At 32.2% G+C, this 18,067-nt stretch overlaps 2 protein-coding genes across 6 annotated transcripts in view; one reads left to right on the forward strand and one right to left on the reverse strand.

Annotated features, from left to right (window-relative positions):
* Positions 1 to 164: 164 nt before the first annotated feature.
* LOC148624170 (N-acetylglucosamine transporter UNC93A-like) lies at positions 165 to 2,451 on the forward strand. Its single transcript, XM_088571011.1, has 4 exons — positions 165 to 1,061; positions 1,304 to 1,439; positions 1,707 to 1,838; positions 2,210 to 2,451. The coding sequence occupies exons 1-4, from the start codon at positions 165 to 167 to the stop codon at positions 2,449 to 2,451; spliced, it is 1,407 nt and encodes a 468-aa protein (XP_088427137.1).
* Positions 2,452 to 10,050: 7,599 nt separating this feature from the next.
* LOC148624171 (pyruvate carboxylase, mitochondrial-like) overlaps positions 10,051 to 18,067 on the reverse strand; it is a 48,561-nt gene continuing 40,544 nt past the window's right edge. For all 5 annotated transcript variants that reach the window (XM_088566744.1, XM_088566739.1, XM_088566740.1 and 2 more), the window contains 3 exons: positions 17,194 to 17,442; positions 14,995 to 15,135; positions 10,051 to 13,945 (listed from right to left, as the gene is read on the reverse strand). In XM_088566744.1, coding sequence (XP_088422870.1) covers positions 13,685 to 13,945; positions 14,995 to 15,135; positions 17,194 to 17,442 — 651 coding nt within the window. In that variant the 3' untranslated portion in view covers positions 10,051 to 13,684. The remainder of the gene's footprint in view (positions 13,946 to 14,994; positions 15,136 to 17,193; positions 17,443 to 18,067) is intronic.

The raw sequence follows: 18,067 nt of genomic DNA on the forward strand, positions 1-18,067 counted from the left end.
TGATGAGCGGTCCCCTCTGTCGTCTATTCACGCATATGGAGATAAAATGTTAAATAACAGATTTCGAGGAGATTTACCTGTAATACATCGCACGGTTACCTGTTGATTAATTGCTAGAGATAAGAATGTATGTCTAAAGAAACGGGACGCGGTGGGCACAGAAAATGGTTGCTAAAATAGAATTTCCTAGCAGGACAAAATGTCGATTTGACGGAAACCTTGTGGTTCTTTGTACTGGATGGATCATACTTTATTCTTCGTTTTCATCAATCAAGGACGTATCCAGCAGTATTAATCACGAGAACGGAGTCGGTTTTCTTTGCATGACCAGCTTTTACATCGGGTACTTTTTGGCCTGTGTTTTTGCAACACCCATTTTAGACTATTTTAACAGTAAGACGAGCATTTCTCTGAATGCTCTTTTCCAGATACCGTTGGTTCTGTCCTTTGTTTTTCCGGCGCTTTATATTTCAGCTCCACTGTCGTTCCTTGGAGGGTTTTCCCAGGCTCTACTATGGACATCGTCCAATTCTTATCTTACATGGATTGCACATGTAAGATCATTCAGCATAAATACCGTGTTCAGTATTTTTTATGTCCTGTCGTCATTTGCTCCTTTTGTTGGTGGGTTGTCTGCTGTATTTGTGTTTTCTGTTAACGATTTTAATGACTCGAAAAGTAAAATATTGATTAAAAATGCCACTAATTATACTGTTGGAGACGAAAAGTGTGGTAATTTCAGCATTAGTAACCCAATTCCTGTATGTGGATCGGAATTCTGCTATGCAGACCAAATGAAACACCTTAAGCATTTGAAATTAACAAATTTACAACTTTATTTTGCTGTAGGATTTTTTGTCCTTTTTATGCTGTTAGCGGTTTTAATATTACTCTTTTTCTTGGACAAAAGTGATATAACACAAACAAGCGGAGATATTAACAAACAATGCTTACTTCTCGATATATGTGCGATTCTGAAAGAGAGACATTTGCTGAATATTCTTCTGCTGATATTCTACTTCGGATATCAATTATCTTTCTTCTCGGGAAGTTTCCTACAGGTACGATGTTACTATATATTAGTTACTTCTTTTTACCTATGCCATTAAAAAAGGCCACCAAATTCATCTATACCAGGGCGGTTTGTATCATTTTCTTTTATTCCAGGTAGTCTGGCCTGCGACTTCTATGTTCTTCACCGATATGTAACGCCGTGTGAAATAAAAAAATCATTCTTTCTATAAACTGGCATAATGTACTGTCTTTTTTTAATGAACTGTTTAAAACACTGAAACAATTTCAGGGGTATGTAGCCTGTCAGTACGGTTTTGGAGACATTGGTTACTATATAGCGGCATATGGGCTGAGTTCTGCTTTATCTTCTGGTTCTGCTGGAGTTTTAAAATCACGAATTGGTCGGACGTGCCTTATTGTCACAGGCAAGTAATTTTGATTAAACAAGCTTTCAATTTTTTCACCATAAAAACACAATCTGATACATGTAATATTTGCATTTACAAAAAAAAAACTTAAGACGAATTATAATCGACTTTAAGTCATCAAAATAACAACTCCAGAAATATATTATTTGTGAATTCTTCAATGATGAATTAACGCTACAATCAGGTATTTTTTTATCAAACAATTTGTTCAATATTGTGCATTTCGTTTTGCAAATGTGGCTGAAAATATAACTATGCTTACAGGATGCTTCTTTAACATCGGTGCATTGGTTGGAATGTTCCTGTTAGAGCAAAATGAATACTACCGAATTATTACCATTAGTTTAGTTATTTTATGGGGAATACCTCATGGCATTTACCAGACACAACTTAATGGTAAGAGTTTTCACTCTTTCATTATTATGTTGATTAATCGTATACTGTTATCCTTAAACATAAATTTTCAAAATATACCATTTGCTTAAAAAAACAGAACACAAAAAGACAGTTGACCGCTTTATATTGTAACTTTACTATTCTGTTGAAAATAAAACACGAATAGCGTATATTTGTCATATAAAGCTTGTGAGATTCTGCAGATAAGCGGCTTGGTCTTTTTCGAATAAGAAGTGGTTTTTTTTTTACAACTAAGCTGTTTTTGTCTCTGCTTGATACGGAATCTTCCCCATAATGCCAGTATATACATTATTTACTTTTTTCTTCGAACCCGTTCCAAAGGATAACGTATTTCTTTATTTGGTTCATAGGCTGGGTTGGAGAAGCATTTCCACAAGAGAAGATGAACACTGCTTTCGCATCCTTTAACTTGACTTTATCACTTGGGTGCGTGTTAGGGTATATATCTGCCAATTTCTTATGTATGAGATCGAGACTATATACTAGTGTGACACTTTGTCTTGCCAGTACTACTGTCCTGTTGATGTCACAAGGACTTTCCGGGGTTGTTAAGACGCTTAACAAGAAAATAAGGAAATCCTGGTCTATTTAAAGCATGTAACAATGTCTTGGTCTAACGACCATAATCCATCGACAGTTTTAGTGCAAAGCTCTTAAATGAAAAACAAGTCAACTGTCTCCAATTCGATATAAATCTGATTGAACCGGATTTATCACTTCATTAAGATAATCCATGGAAAACAGCATCATCATTCGAGTTGTTGGCAATCTGTTCTACCTTTTTTATATTTGGAGGAACAAATATTTATTTCTGTATTCTTGTTTACAAAGGCTAGATTGTCACGATTGCTTGCAGGTAGCCAACTATATGCTAATTTGTCATTTATGTCAAATGAGAGATCGTTGCACCTACAACTACCTACTGGCAAGATACTTGGTTATGACACCAGCAACGTCCATTCGAAGAGAAATTGTTAGAATTTATATGTGTTCAATCAAATTAACACTTGCCAATTGTTTTCTTACTGCATATTTGTATTTTTGCACATTCTTTTTTACTTATTATTGTATCTATATTTCTTTACATAATTCAGTACGATTTTCTTCCTACGTTTGAAAATCGATTATTTATTTGCATGGGTCCCGCCACGAAAAGTGTCTAAATCGTCCGCCTGTCCTGAAGTAAATAGGCACATCGTACAATTATTTACCTATCAAGATGGGTTACTTTTTTATCTTTAGTATGTTGGTAAACCACATTGGGATGTGTCGTCCGTATATGGCACACCGTGTTTAGATATTTATTCCAATTTTTAGATATCTTGAATAATTATAGAATTATTGAGTAGATATCTTCTTTTTTATATGATATGTCATAATATATATGAGATGTCTCATAAGATATCACAAAAGATATTTCATAAGATAAATAAGATATCACATAAACTATATAAGACATCTTGTGCATTTTATGAGATCTGATATATTTTATACTATATCTCATTAAAATTATTTTTATAAGATGTCTCATACAGTATATAAGATATCTCATAACTTTATAAGATATTTTATATACTTTAAGATATATATATTACAAACTTTATTAGATATATTGTATATGTTTATAAGATATCTTGTATATTTTTACAGAGATATCCTATATATTTTATAAGATACCTTACAAACTGTACATTATATGAGATCGTAATTCATAAAATTTAAAGAAGTCTCATAAACTATATCAGATATCTTATATTAAAAACGTTAGTAAGATATCTTATATCAAAATCTTTATGATATAAATTTTATGATATATCTTTAAAGGGTATAAGATATCTTATATATTTTATAAGATATCTTATATATTTTATGAAATATCATCTATTTATATAAGATATCTTGTATATTTCATGAAATATTTTATATTTTTAGATATGTACTAAATTGTATGAGATATATACACATTGGAATCAACATAAATAGGGCGTGTCATATACGTACATACCGCGTTTGGTAACCCCTGAACGCTTAGGTCAAGTTTGCATTTACATGCATTAAAAAATGAATTATTATCATTTTAGTAAACTACCTCGAGATGCATGTCGTGTAACATGTTTGCTAAGAGACATTTAACCTTGAAGTTTGACCTTAAATTCAAACCCTGTGCAGAGTTATTTTGATTATTTTATGTTGTAATAAATGACCGGGTGGCAACGTTTGTCAGCTTTTGATATATTTGACAAGACTATGTCAAAGTTGACCTCGGTTTGAGGCCTTTGAACTGAACGCCAAATTTGTGTTTATTCACATTTTAATTAATTTAGATCGAAGATCAGAATTGATATATCAGTTGCCTGAGCCTGTTGTTTGAGCCAATAAACAAACCCAATATTCAACGTTTACTGCGAACTTAATATGTTAATCATTTATATTAACAATGATCAAAATAAAAATAGCTGACATCTATTCTCTTATCATGTTTATTTCTTACTCCAGCAGTGCTAGAGGTTGTCTGACAGGCTATTTTCTGACTTGGTGCCATACCTTGGGGTATGTAAGAACGGAATTCCAATCTTTTACGTTGTAGGGGTAGTTTATTTCCATGCATACAGTCGTTCACTGTCGATATATTCAAGTTGTCTGTTTATTTTTAAACGCATAATATAGAAATGAAAACCCCACGAGGCTATAAAGAGTCGGAATGCTGATGCTGTCTTCTGATATTTCATGCAGGCCGTGGCAGATTCAAATATTTACAAAAAGGGGACAGTGGATCCGATCAAGAAACTTATACAAAGAAAGGGGTTCCATGCCACCATTAATTTGTCACTAATTTTTTATTGCTAAATATATTACAAAAAAGTAACAAACCCCCGGAACCATACCGATGTATCACTCACTGTATCGTGTATTATATTACGGTTACCGTCTCTTGACATCGGAAGCCCGGAGATGACAAATAAAGACAAAATTTTGTTTAGATGATGGCACAGGAATTTCGATAATGTATTTCTCGGGAATGGTGTCAGTCTGTAGTCCGGTATATGGTATTGCTTTTTTTTCTAATATTCATTATATTGGGCAATATTGGCCATGTGTAAAAATAATTGAGTTGTTGGTGCTCCAGGGCCTTAAAATTGCATGGCCAGTGTTATCTGCACCATACATAATTGTTGAAATTGTATTCTAAAACTTTAGCGTTTATGTTAATGTATGTGTGTCTGGAACCTGAAGCCTGAGAAACTAAGCACTCTAAATGACACCTAAGTGTCTATGAGATAATTTGTAGCACTTGTACTATAAGGCTTATCAAATGAGGAATGTAGCTAGTTGAGAGGGACATGTATCTAAGGACATAGTTTATTTCAATTATTGTGGCGGCTTAAGATTGAATGATTTGACAGACAGTGCCGACCTGGCTTAAGGTCGATTTATCATAAATTTCGACTTGAGAATATTTAGAAACTGGGTAAGGCTAACTAGTAGTTTGTAGATCAATTAAGCAGTATGTCAGAGAGTTTTGTATTCATTCCACTAAGTGTTATATGTAAACCGACATCGAACCTGAATATTACGCATATTGGCGCACTGCTACCATGCATTATTAAATTGGTGTGTGTGTGTTTTGTAATGATCTTTGTAATCAGAATGGTGAATTTAAAAATAAATCTAAGAGTTCAACATTATCTATTTATAACAAAAAGGTTATTTTAAGATGCATTTGAATTTGATCCCCGTACTTTCCTTATATGCCTATTTTTTGTAATTTGAAGATTATTTGAGGCGTAATATTTAAACGATCGATATAAATTGATTCAGTACATGAGTAATTTGATTTAATGTAATAGATAGTTCAAGTTTATTTTTTCTTGAAGACACCCTTCTGAAACATGGATTTGCAATGTGGATAGACCACCTATATACAATGGAAGACCTTGAACTTTGCCCTAGCAGTTGAGTTAGCATTATCCCAACAATCTTATTTTAGATGTAACTCATCTTTGTCATAATTGGATTTATCTTTTATCTATTTACCATTGGATGATATAAAACTCATCACTACTATACTGAAAGTACAGATAAGATCAGTTCTCAGTTCTAATCTTCCAAGAGAAATGTCAGAAGATTAGACTCTACGACAGTTCTACAAGTGTCTTAAAACAGTTCTAGAGCCAGCTCTTCCGACAATTCTAGCAGAGCCGGCTTTAATACGAGAACTATTCTACTAGTAGAGCCGGTTCTACGCTAGAAATGTCAGAAGAGCGTGCTCTAGAACTGTTCTAAATCTGTCATAGAACAGGTCTTCTGACAGTTCTAGGACAGTTTACTGAGAGGTTAGAACTGATTCATCTGTACCATCCAGCACCTTACTTGTTTATGAAAAGATTTTTTTGTTACCAGTATGTGAAATCTTTGCCTGTTAATGCACAGATCGTACAGTGAATACAGCCAAAATATTTTTTTTCACCTTCGTATATGAATATTATCAGTCAATGAAGTAATAAGAACATCATATTGACCTTAAGTAAAGGTATCACTAGATCGTTTACAACATATGCCCCATATAACATACCAAAGGAGTAGGTATGACAAGGGCCATATTTAGTCTCCAATTTTATGGAAAAAAGCCTGAAGTAATCGACAAATATGTGGTATAAAAGAAAACAGAATGTTTTGCTGCATAAATTTATAGTAATGGCATCACAATTATGCAACAATGATACACAATTTAACAAAAAACAGCAGAGAATTGTAAATTTTGTTTATTTTTTAGACATATTTACATCTAGAAAACTATTACATAATATGTCAATATGAATATATCAACTTAATATGAAGTTGTTTCTTGGATGTGGACACCATTTCCTTGCCAAAAATATGACCAGAAAGTTACCAAAAAGTACATATTAATTGACAAAATACCTGAATTTGGGAAAAGTTAAAGAAATTCTTTTGTCCTTTTAATTCAAGAATTGGCTGAAGTCTCTAAGTCTCTAAGTCTCATGGAAGTTTCTCATTTGTGATGGATTTGAGTCTCAAAATTAACAATTACATCTTTCAACACTTTATGATTAATTTTCAGTTGAATGTGGAAGCCTAATATCCGCCACAAACAACAAATTAAGGTACAATGCAAATTTTCAATACATGTACTAATTTTGTTACAAACATGTATTTTCAAAAGTCTCCACCAACATGATTCAGGGATATTTTAACTGTTTTTTACTCTTATCAAAGAGCATTTAGAAATCATAGACAGTAATTTTGGGTCATGTTGGCCGTGTCACTGAAAAATTGCAAAAATGTTCCAAAAAGTGCCCAATTTCGCATGTTTGATAGAAAATTTGCAGATTTCATTTGTCAAATTTAAGATATATATTTTCAATCATTGAAAGATGATAATTATGCTTATTAATGTGGTTGTACATGTCAAATCATTCATTTAACATTCTAAACAACAAATAAAAAAGCTTCTCTCAAATCCATATTCTAATTTCACCCAGGCGACCAGATTAGAGCCCTTTGAAATCAATCCATTCATCACCTAATTGACATGAAATTTGGGAGGATGAAATATGACAGACTGACAAAGTGATTCCAATATAACACCCACTCATTGACACTTTTTGTAATGAACATGAACATTAATTGAATGCTTCCTCAAAACACAATAACATGCTTCACAGGGTGCAGCTTGGTAGAACTGCAGTGGTTGAACTTTGATCAGTTAGAGCAAATTTGGACACAACATTCAAGCTTAAGACAGTTCAGAGTTTTGATTGTCATTAAATGTTTGACACAGAATGAAACTGTTCAAAGATCTTTATACATAAATTTGACCTGATATGCATAATTCAAAAATTGAACATGCAAAAAAATATCCATAATTTGATTTATGCAAGACCACATGGGACAAAAGTTTGACATTATGAACAATTAAATAAATTAAAGAAAATATTAAACTACACATTCTTTCCCGAGTATTTTTCTGGTTATGACATAAAATATATAGCACTTTGAAAAATTTTCAATTTCATAAGAGGCGGCCTTTGAGAATATACTTGGTAATAAAGAAGTGAATAATAAATGCAAGTTCCCCAGAACTATTACATCGAACCTTTCTTATTTATATAAATTTGTTAGTTATTCAGCTGGTTGTAAATATTGAAAATTTCTATTATTATAAAAAGTAATATGCAAGTATTGAGTAAGACCTAAAAGTAGAACAGTTTGTGTGTTGTGTCATCCCAACCATTATTTTATCTCATCTTATCTTATGGATAAATACTACAATATAGTTAACACATATCAGTACTATTGATACAGGTTTGAACACATGGTTCAATTTAAAAATGAATGCACACACAATTCAAGCTTAATTGATGCAGCTCTATTTTAAGATTGATATTAAATGTTTGACATAGGACATGAGTTTGATAAAAAATGATGTGGCCCAGTGTTGGCCACTAAGTCTTTTAAAACCTGTACAAGACATATACCTAAAAATAAATTCTTGTCTTCCTCTAACTGTATAGCAACTTGAAGTATAATTTCAAGGAGATCTCAAAATATTGTCCAAACATAAAAAAAAATGCTTGTTTCTGGCCCATCATTCCTAAACAATTCAAGTGAGAACACCCAAAATTAATCCCAGTCTTCCTGGTAGTGTGACACCTTATGGTACAGTAACAAAGAGATCCAATCAATTTTACTCACTTCAAGAAACAATCGGTTCCTTGCCCCTCTTAGGTCCTCATTCTTTAACTGTTTAAGTCGCAACCCCCAAATTCAATCCAAACTTTATTTTTGTGGAATGACATATTGTGCTAAAATCTAAAAGAGATTAATTTACATTTACTTAAGTCATTGTCATAACATCAAGAATCTGTTTGTTTCTGGTTCCTTTTTGGCTCCTCATTCCTAACCAATTCAAGTCACAAACCTCAAAATCAATATAAGCATTCATTAGGTGGTATTGCACCTAGTGGTACAATTTCCAACAGATAAATTCATATTTACTCAAGCTGTCCAGACATCATGAAAATGCTTGTTTCTGACCTCTTTTTGGCCCATAATTCCCACATGGTTGAAGTTACAATCCAAAAAGGACCCCAGGCTTCCTTTTGAGGTATGGCAACTTGTGGTAAAATTTCATAAAGATCTATACACGAATACCCATGTTATTGAAAGGAAATGGAAGTGTCGATGGACAATTATGACAGCATGATACAATTATACCATTACAAATTTCTTGCAGTTGTTAAAAAACAAAAAAACAAAAAACAAAAACAATACAAAAACTAGAAGTGTCATTTGTTAGTTATGATTTTTTTTTTTTTTAGTAAATCAAATGTGTCTGTAAGACACTTATGATGCCCCCGCTTGCTAGATTTGCCAAATAAAGAACATGTTTATTTTTGTATGAAGACATGGTTTGCAGATTCTGAAAGGTTATGTACTGTTGGTTGACGCAGTAAATATTTGGTATGTTAGGCTAAGCACTGCAAAAATATTTGCAATGAGAAAAAGAGAATCAATGGACTGACTGACGGACACATAAGAAATGTTAATACCCCCAATAATACATCTCTTTGTTGCTTGAGAAATATTTCTGACAAAAATTACAAAGTCTAACAGTTCTGTAATATTTCATGAAAATCAAGGTCCTATGACCATCATTATATGTAGAAACATCCTGCAAGAATTATTTTAGATATAGTTCAAAAACTACAGGAGGAGATAGCCATACAAGCCATATAGCCCTATTTCGGATGAAAATGATTAAGTCTAACTTTCTCCAATTTCCTTAACATTTCATGAAAATCCAAATCCTCTGACCCTGCACACCTTCATCATGTGTAGAAATATCCTGTAAAATAATTTAGATGTAGTTCAAAAACTGTACGAGGAGATAGCCAGACAAGCCATGATCATGTGTAATTTGGACGTCCGGACGGCATGACAGACGTATCGACAGAGGGCATGACGAGCGGACGAACAAGGGTAAATTAATATGCCCCACGACAGTTTGTCACGAGGGCATAAAAAAAAAAAACAAAACAAAACAAAAAAAAAAACAAATACAAAAAACGAAGTTCTCGTTGCATATGATATAAATCATAAAGGCAATCCAGTACCTGAAAATTCTAAACAACTCCACAGCTAATGCCACAAGAACAGTTGTAATAAGTAGAATGCTTTACAGTTTTTATTTATCAATTGTTTAATTCTATTAATATATTAATATTACACACAATAAGCTTGAGATCTAAAGTAAAAATCATTGATAGAAATAACAAAAGATCTATACCCCATTTGGGAATGTAAATGCATTAGCTAAACACATTTTAGAGTGAATACAAAACATATATGATAAACGGTAACAGGGTGAAAGGGCAACCTAACAAATTCAATACTGAGTACTTGCACTTTTTTGACAATATTTTTTAATAACAACAACAGCATGACTGGATGGAACCGCTTTTTTGCCTGATATATTTCATTGTTAAAAGGATAATTTATCTTGATTTATAGGTTAAAACAACCTCACAAATTCCTCTTTCTACAGACAAGACAATGCAGTCTGAGAAATTTTCAGTTAAGTTTTTATAAAAACATTGAACAATGCCCTACTGTTGAAAATTTATGAACACACACTTGTATGAATAGTTCAATTCAACAATGTGATAAAACCATTCTGGACTAGAAACTGAAAAAACAAGTTATTATTTAATTTGTAATTATTTTGGATTTAAAAAAATAAGTGAAAAAAATATTTGTAAATCTTACCCCTACTAAGTGGGGTTAGTCATGCCGTCATGTCTAAGGGGGTTAGTAAGTTTCCTCGACTTTTGTTTTATTACTTACCTTACCCCATTAGCCATGCTGGCATGACTAACCCCCTAAGTAAGGATTAGTTTTACAAATTTATTTTTGGTTCCAAAATAATTTCAAATTTAAACAATACTTTGTTTAAATGAGATTTTTTCCCCATAGTGTTTTACACATTTTGCACCCTATAAAAATGCCCCTATAAATACCTGTGTCTGTAATGATACAATATTGATGCCTGAATACTACAATATGATGTTTTTAAGTACAGGTAAACCTACGGATCATGCAGAAGGTGATAGTCGTACTTTTTTGTCAAATTTCTTAACAGTGTATGCATCTAGTAATTTCTAATAGTGATTTAAGGGCCTCTTAGTGTAATGAAGGAGGCTTGGGAAAGTTCAGTAGAAATGGCTGGTTATATAGTGATCTGTAGTGACAAAAAATCATGGTAAATATTTTACAACATAATTCACCTGGATTGATCAACCACTCTCATTCATTTTCTAATCTTACTAATCTTTGATACAACCTTCACTGGTCATTATTATTATTAAAATGTCATTTTCCGAAAGAATGAGGTCATAAATGACTTCTCCACATTTTTCTGTATTTGCATGACTCTTAAATGAACATGTACTTTATACAATCACTAGTATAAACTTAACTTGGTAACATGATTTATCTAATGTGGTTAGTATCACCTCAAAGTTAATCATTTACAAATTTCTATAAATATAAAAAAAACAATGATATGTAAACATTCTGTATCATGAAGAAAGTCACAACTTTATATGACCAAAATTAGCCAAAGTTATTGAAGCTTTCAACTTTAACATTACCTGGATATTGCTAAGCAACTTTAACATTACCTAGATATTGCTAAGCAACCTTAACATTACCTGGATATTGCTAAGCAACCTTAACATTACCCAGATATTGCTAAGCAACCTTAACATTAACTGGATATTGCTAAGCAACTTTAACATTACCTAGATATTGCTAAGCAACCTTAACATTACCTGGATATTGCTAAGCAACCTTAACATTACCTAGATAATGCTAAGCAACCTTAACATTAACTGGATATTACTAAGCAACCTTAAAATTTACCTAGATAATGCTAAGCAACCTTAACATTACCTGGATATTGCTAAGCAACATTAACATTACCTTGATATTGCTAAGCAACTTTAACATTTACCTGGATATTGCTAAGCAACCTTAACATTACCTAGATATTGCTAAGCAACCTTAACATTACCTGGATATTGCTAAGCAACCTTAACATTATCTAGATATTGCTAAGCAACCTTAACATTACCTAGATATTGCTAAGCAACCTTAACATTACCTGGATATTGCTAAGCAACCTTAACATTGCCTGGATATTGCTATAATAGTTTAGATTTTCTGTTTAGTACATTTAAAATTGATTTAGTGATGTATGTTCTGCAAGTTCAGAAACTAATGCATGTATTATCATTAAGACAAAAAATTATGATTTTAATTTTTTTTAATTTTTAATATGACAAATTTCTTTTTAGCTATGTCAAAAATACATTGGTCCTGCTTTTCGTTCTTATTAGACCAATATTCAATATGTTGTAGGAGCAAAACAAAAAAACTAAAAAACAATGTACAATGGAAGTATGAACCATGAAACTTTATAGCCTGTTTATCAATAACATACAGTGATGATACTGCATGAATGTTATAAGGATCAATGTAAAATCTGTATCATTTATTGGATGCCTTTAATTTCTCCCATTTTTAAAAGAAATTAGAGGTATTTTAAATCTGACTTTAATAGTTCAACCAAAAAAACACTGTATGTTTATTTAAACCAGTAATTGAAAGTGAAAAAAAAAATATAGGATGGCCCTAATGCAAGATTTGATTATAGCAACTACAACTTGCTCATATTTGTTTGCAATACCAAGTGTCACAATAATTTCCAAATTTACAGTTATTACAAAGTAAGATTATTTTCCTTTATATAATTGGCAATATAATGAATGATATTTATTCTATGGAACTTAATGAAAGCAATGTTTTCTTATGTGTTTTAAAAGAATTAACTTGAGTATTTTCTTTTGTCGTTGACGAAGAGAAACCAACCTATACAACGCCCTACAAGCACCTGTCTGTTGTATCACATGTATACTATTATATGTACTTTAAAGAGAAAATCTGATTACATTTTGATAGTAATGTTGCAGACAATAACGTGAATAACAACAAAAAAAAAGAAACATGATAATAAAAAAAAATATTATGCATAATTTTGAAAATTTTATACATACAATTACTGTTTATAACACTAGTTCCGTCAAAAGCAATAAAACTTAACAATCCTCTAAAATAACAAGTGATCATACAATGATATCACTGCACCAAATAACCATCAAATATACAGTACTTCATTGTGTGTATATTCTTGGTTAACTTAATACAATATAAAATATAAAAGAAAGAAAATGGTTGAGATTATGAATAGTCTGCAAATGCACCAAGTGAAAAAGAAAGTCTTCTTAAAAAAAATGCAATCAGTAATTGACACAGTATAAAAATGATTAGAAATTAACCTTGCAAATGTAAAATATATGTATTTTAGCAAGTTACACCACAAACCCTCTAAAACCAAAGACACCTTTTGTTCCGAATAATATCCCTGTACCATTACAAAACTTAATACTGCTTCAACATAAGAGGTAAATGCAACTTAGACCCCTTCCAGACATGTTGGATAGCACTACACTGCACCCCAAACAACTCTCTTTCACTTAACAGAAATTTAAGTCATGAGTATAAACACCATAGATGACTTCTAAAAAATAACAACACACATAACTGAAAACAACACATTGCACTGTCTACAATTCTATCATCATCTATTTTGAAAATTACTGCATATAACATCCTTGCTCTCAATAGTCTAAATGCTTAACTATATTGGATTTCAAAAGCAGTTACTCTGTGCTACTAAGATTTCACTCAGCCTGGCACTCAATATCCATCAACAAGTCATCTCCCTCCAGTTTCATTCCTTTTTCAACAGAAATTGATTTTATTACTCCTGAAGCAGGAGCATTAACAACCATTTCCATCTTCATTGCAGAGAGAACCAGTAATGATTGACCTTTCTCAACCTTGTCACCTTCTTTGACCTTGATATCTACAATCGTTCCTGGCATAGGGGATCCTATTGAACCTTTTACTCCCTTCAGAGCCTTTGGATGGAAATGCAATTCCTGGAAGAATGTAGTTGTAATTATATAATCACATACTACTGCCCTTTGTCTGACACCCTCTTTTAGTCAAAAATGCTAGAATCTTAGCTTATCTTCTTCATAAGTCAGACTGTATTCTAACGCATGAATTGCTAATGCTACTTTAAAGTCAATATCAAGCTCTCAGATATTCTCTGATTTTTTTAAAGCTAAATCCAATTTCTTAATTTGATTTATTACAATGTTTACATATTGAAAGAAAATGACATTTTGTGCTAGTCCAGTTTGAAACATTACTCTTAGCTGTAAAAATCATTATAGATGTAGTTCTCATATGTATGGCACGGTATTAGCGTAAAAAATAAACAGTTCTGCCTACCCTAAAATAAAGTTATGCCTAGCCAAAACTATTCATGCCTAGACAAAAATAAGTTTATGCCTAGCCAAAGCAATTTATGCCTAGCCTAAAGTAGTTTAGCCTAGCCTTAAGTAATTTTGCATATGCTAAATACATTTTGCAAAGCCAATCATCTGCCTTGTAACAAAGGGTTGCTGAAGCTGGACAGCATCTCAAATCTTCGTGGATGTTAATCACATTTTGATTGGTCAATTAATACAATAGTGTCTAGGCATAATTATTTTAGGCTAGGCATAAATAGTTTTGGCTAGGCATAACTTTTTATTTTTGACACTAATACCGCACCATACATATGCCACAATGTAATGCAGAGAAAAAATAGTTTAAAACCCTTGACTAAAAAGATTCAGTTCAGTACATGTATATCAGATAAATATTGTTCTCAAACGTGAGTGTTTCTTATATCAAATTTATAAGTAGCAGGTTTTGAGAAAAAAAAAAGATTTTTTTATCTTAAAAAAACCTTTGTTTAGAATTTCTAACCTCTGTTTTTTTAATTAAACATAAAGACAATGTTTCTCCCACATAGTTTTTCTTTGTCAATTTTTGTTTCACCTTGGATTCTTTTCCTGGTTTATCATTTGATCTCAGCTCCTCAATAATTAAATTGTTGCTTTCTTATCACTCTCTGTGATTAACTTATAATGCTTACCTTGGATGCCTTTTCATCCCTTATCAACACAGATCTTAATTGTCCATTCAACTCAAAGAACACCTCTCTCTGTCCAGTCTTATTCAAGTCACCAACAGCTAAAACTTTAATGGATAGAGTTTTGCCTTTCTCAATTTCAACCTAGTAAAAAAATGTTAAACATTACAATATCACACCAAATAACAGAATGTGGAACACATACCTAACTATCAGCAGATCAAAATGCTTTAAGGGTATTACTAATACATCTCATACATCTATCAAATTGACATTATTATGATTGGAGAATAAAGTTTGCATAAAGCTTAATTACTTTCTCAGGGATTAAGCATATTTTGAAAAATGTCAGAGATGATTATAGCACTATCCAGTTAATGAAATACAAAATCACTAAAATGTCAGGGATTACCTAACATTCCTAACTGAATATACTAAATCACTAAAATGTCATTGACTACCTGTCATTCCTAATTAGACAAATTCCCTGTGACACGCATTACATTGAGTAGGTACTAAAACTCTAAAACTAACCAAGAGCTTTGTCTAAAAGAGTAATCAAGGGAACCAAGGTTATAGTGGTAATCAAAAGAATGTAATCCAGGGACAAAGACCCGACATGGAAAACAGACATACACAACAAAGAACATAAAGTAACTAAAATCATACATACAAAGTAACAAAAGTAAATGAGCAACTTGGACTCCACTAAAAACTGGGAGCATGGATCAGATGCACCGGTAGGGTAAGCATCCTCTGCTTTTCTAGAAACACCTGCCGAGTTGCTCATAAAAAGTCAAGTCCGGGGTAGACAAACAAGGAAAGGAAAACTATGACCCGTTGAATAAATCAGTTTTTATGTGACAGAAGACATTGTATAAACAGCAAGATATTGAGTATGTACTAATAAGATAAATATGTAGATTTTCTCTGTTATTTGTTGCTGTTTCCAACATCAATTAAAAAATTTGTGTATGGTGGTTTTATGTTCGTGTTGTGACGTTTTGGCAGGAGATAGTTCCAGAGTGAAATAACCATATTTATTTCACAGTGTGAAATATCCAATTTTTTTTCACTGGTAACAACTGGTAAATCACTGCTATCTATATGATAAAACTATTTGTTTTACTCCATATTATGCACTGATGACAAGCCACAAAACATTTACACTCTCTATGAGAACAACTATCATTCAAATTAAAACAGGATATTTTCTTATGCCTGCAAACCCTGAACAGTTTGGGCAAGTATGGACACATCATTCATTCAATACAGCTTGGAATTTTGATTGTGATTAGATATCTTACAGAAAAAGAATTTGATCAGAATAAAAATGGCCATTTTTGGTCCCGATTCCTAAATAGTTCTATTCACAACAACATTCAATTAAATTCCAATATTTCTTTGAGGATATGGCACCTTGTGGTACAAATTTTAAAAAAACTGTTCCCTTTTCCTCAAGTTGTCATCCAGAAATATAGAAAATATGTTTGTTCCGTTACCTTAGTGGTAACTAATTCTTACACGGCTTAAATCACAATTGAAAAAAATCAATCCCAGTCTTCCTTACGTGATATGGCACTTAATACATGTAATATAATTTAAGAGATCCATTCACTTAAACTCAAGTTATTGTCCAAACATCAGTTAAATGCTTGTTCCTGTTTCTTTTTTTTTTGCATCTTAAATTCCTGGAGGTTTAAAGTCATAATACCAGTCTTCCTTTTGCAGCAACTTATTATACAAATTCAAGGAGATTACTTAATCAATTATCAAATTATTGTATGTGCATCAAGAAAATGCCTTTTTTTGTTCCATTTTTGCCTCTTTTTTCCGTAACTGATCAAATCATAATCTCCAAAGTCCATCCCAGTCTGATCTCTGTGGTAAAGAATAATGTGGAACTACATCATGGACATTCATATGCTTTTACTTGAGTAATATATTAATAAAATTCTTGTTTTAGACTCCTTTTGGCCACTAATTCCAAAATTGTTGGGGTCTTTACCCACAATATCAATACAAACCTTCCTTTTTAGTTTGGAACCTTGTTACAAAATTTCATCAAGATCAACCAATGTTCAAGTCATTGCACAAAAACCAAGTGTCTATGAATGAAGATGAGGCTAGATGGCACATACAAAAACACCATACTTTATACACCCAAAAATTTTTTGGCAGTATTTCAAAAATCTTTTATACCTGGACTTCTTGTGCCATTTTTGGTCCAGCTAAAAACAGGTTAGTATCCAGACAATCAACAGGTCCGTATGTATCTCTAAAGGACAGGAAATCATCAGTGACACTGGGATAAAGTGCAGAGCTGATAACATCCACATCTCTCACACCCTTCCCATGCTTCTCTATCAGATCAGCTTTAATCTGGTTAAAGTCCACAGGAGGAAGAGAAGCTCCCGGCCGGCCTTCCACCCGTGGCTTGTCCTTTAGAATCTGGATGTGGATAAAATTAGAACATTTAACACACAAAAAAGTATACCGAGACAGTGAAAGTTGAACCTTCAACAGATAAATCTCTGCACATAATATACATCTTTAGCACAATATAATATAATAACAATTAACCTAGTTGGTGCACTTCAGCATGGATTCACTGATACAAAAGAATTGTGTTTTTGTAAGTAAACAACTTCATTAATTTTTGAAAGTTCAACATTTTGTGATTTAATAGGGCAAGACATCTATAAACTTTAATTCAATCTTAAGACCATAGAAGCTCAGGATATCAGGATATAACCTAGTGACTTCATTATATACCCCTGAAGGTACATATCAATCTGACAGTGTTCTCCCAATGTATTTGACATAGTACACTCATAGAATTTCTTAATAAAAAATGACTAAAGTACTAAAAATGATCACATGAGCATGCTTCATAGTAATCTGATACTGCTATAAAAAAAATTAAATTTTTTACAACATAAACTAATGTTTCATCTAGGTAACCCTTGAAATACAAGTGAAAATACAAGTGAAAAACCCTTTTACATCATGTGTTCAGGAAAATTTTTGGATGAGTCACAAGGTATCCTTGAGAAAGTCTACAAAAGATGATAGC

The sequence above is a fragment of the Perna viridis genome, chromosome 2 (genome assembly GCF_037379345.1).
Source record: "Perna viridis isolate PV_CMFRI_1.1 ecotype Kerala chromosome 2, ASM3737934v1, whole genome shotgun sequence".
Classification (NCBI taxonomy): domain Eukaryota; kingdom Metazoa; phylum Mollusca; class Bivalvia; order Mytilida; family Mytilidae; genus Perna; species Perna viridis.

Excerpts from the sequence above, each read along its gene's own strand:
- LOC148624170 (XM_088571011.1), top strand. The coding sequence starts at position 165 with ATGGTTGCTAAAATAGAATTTCCTAGCAGGACAAAATGTCGATTTGAC. Across the intron at positions 1,440-1,706 it reads GACGTGCCTTATTGTCACAG|GATGCTTCTTTAACATCGGT; the intron begins GCAAGTAATTTT and ends CTATGCTTACAG. Across the intron at positions 1,839-2,209 it reads TTACCAGACACAACTTAATG|GCTGGGTTGGAGAAGCATTT; the intron begins GTAAGAGTTTTC and ends TTTGGTTCATAG.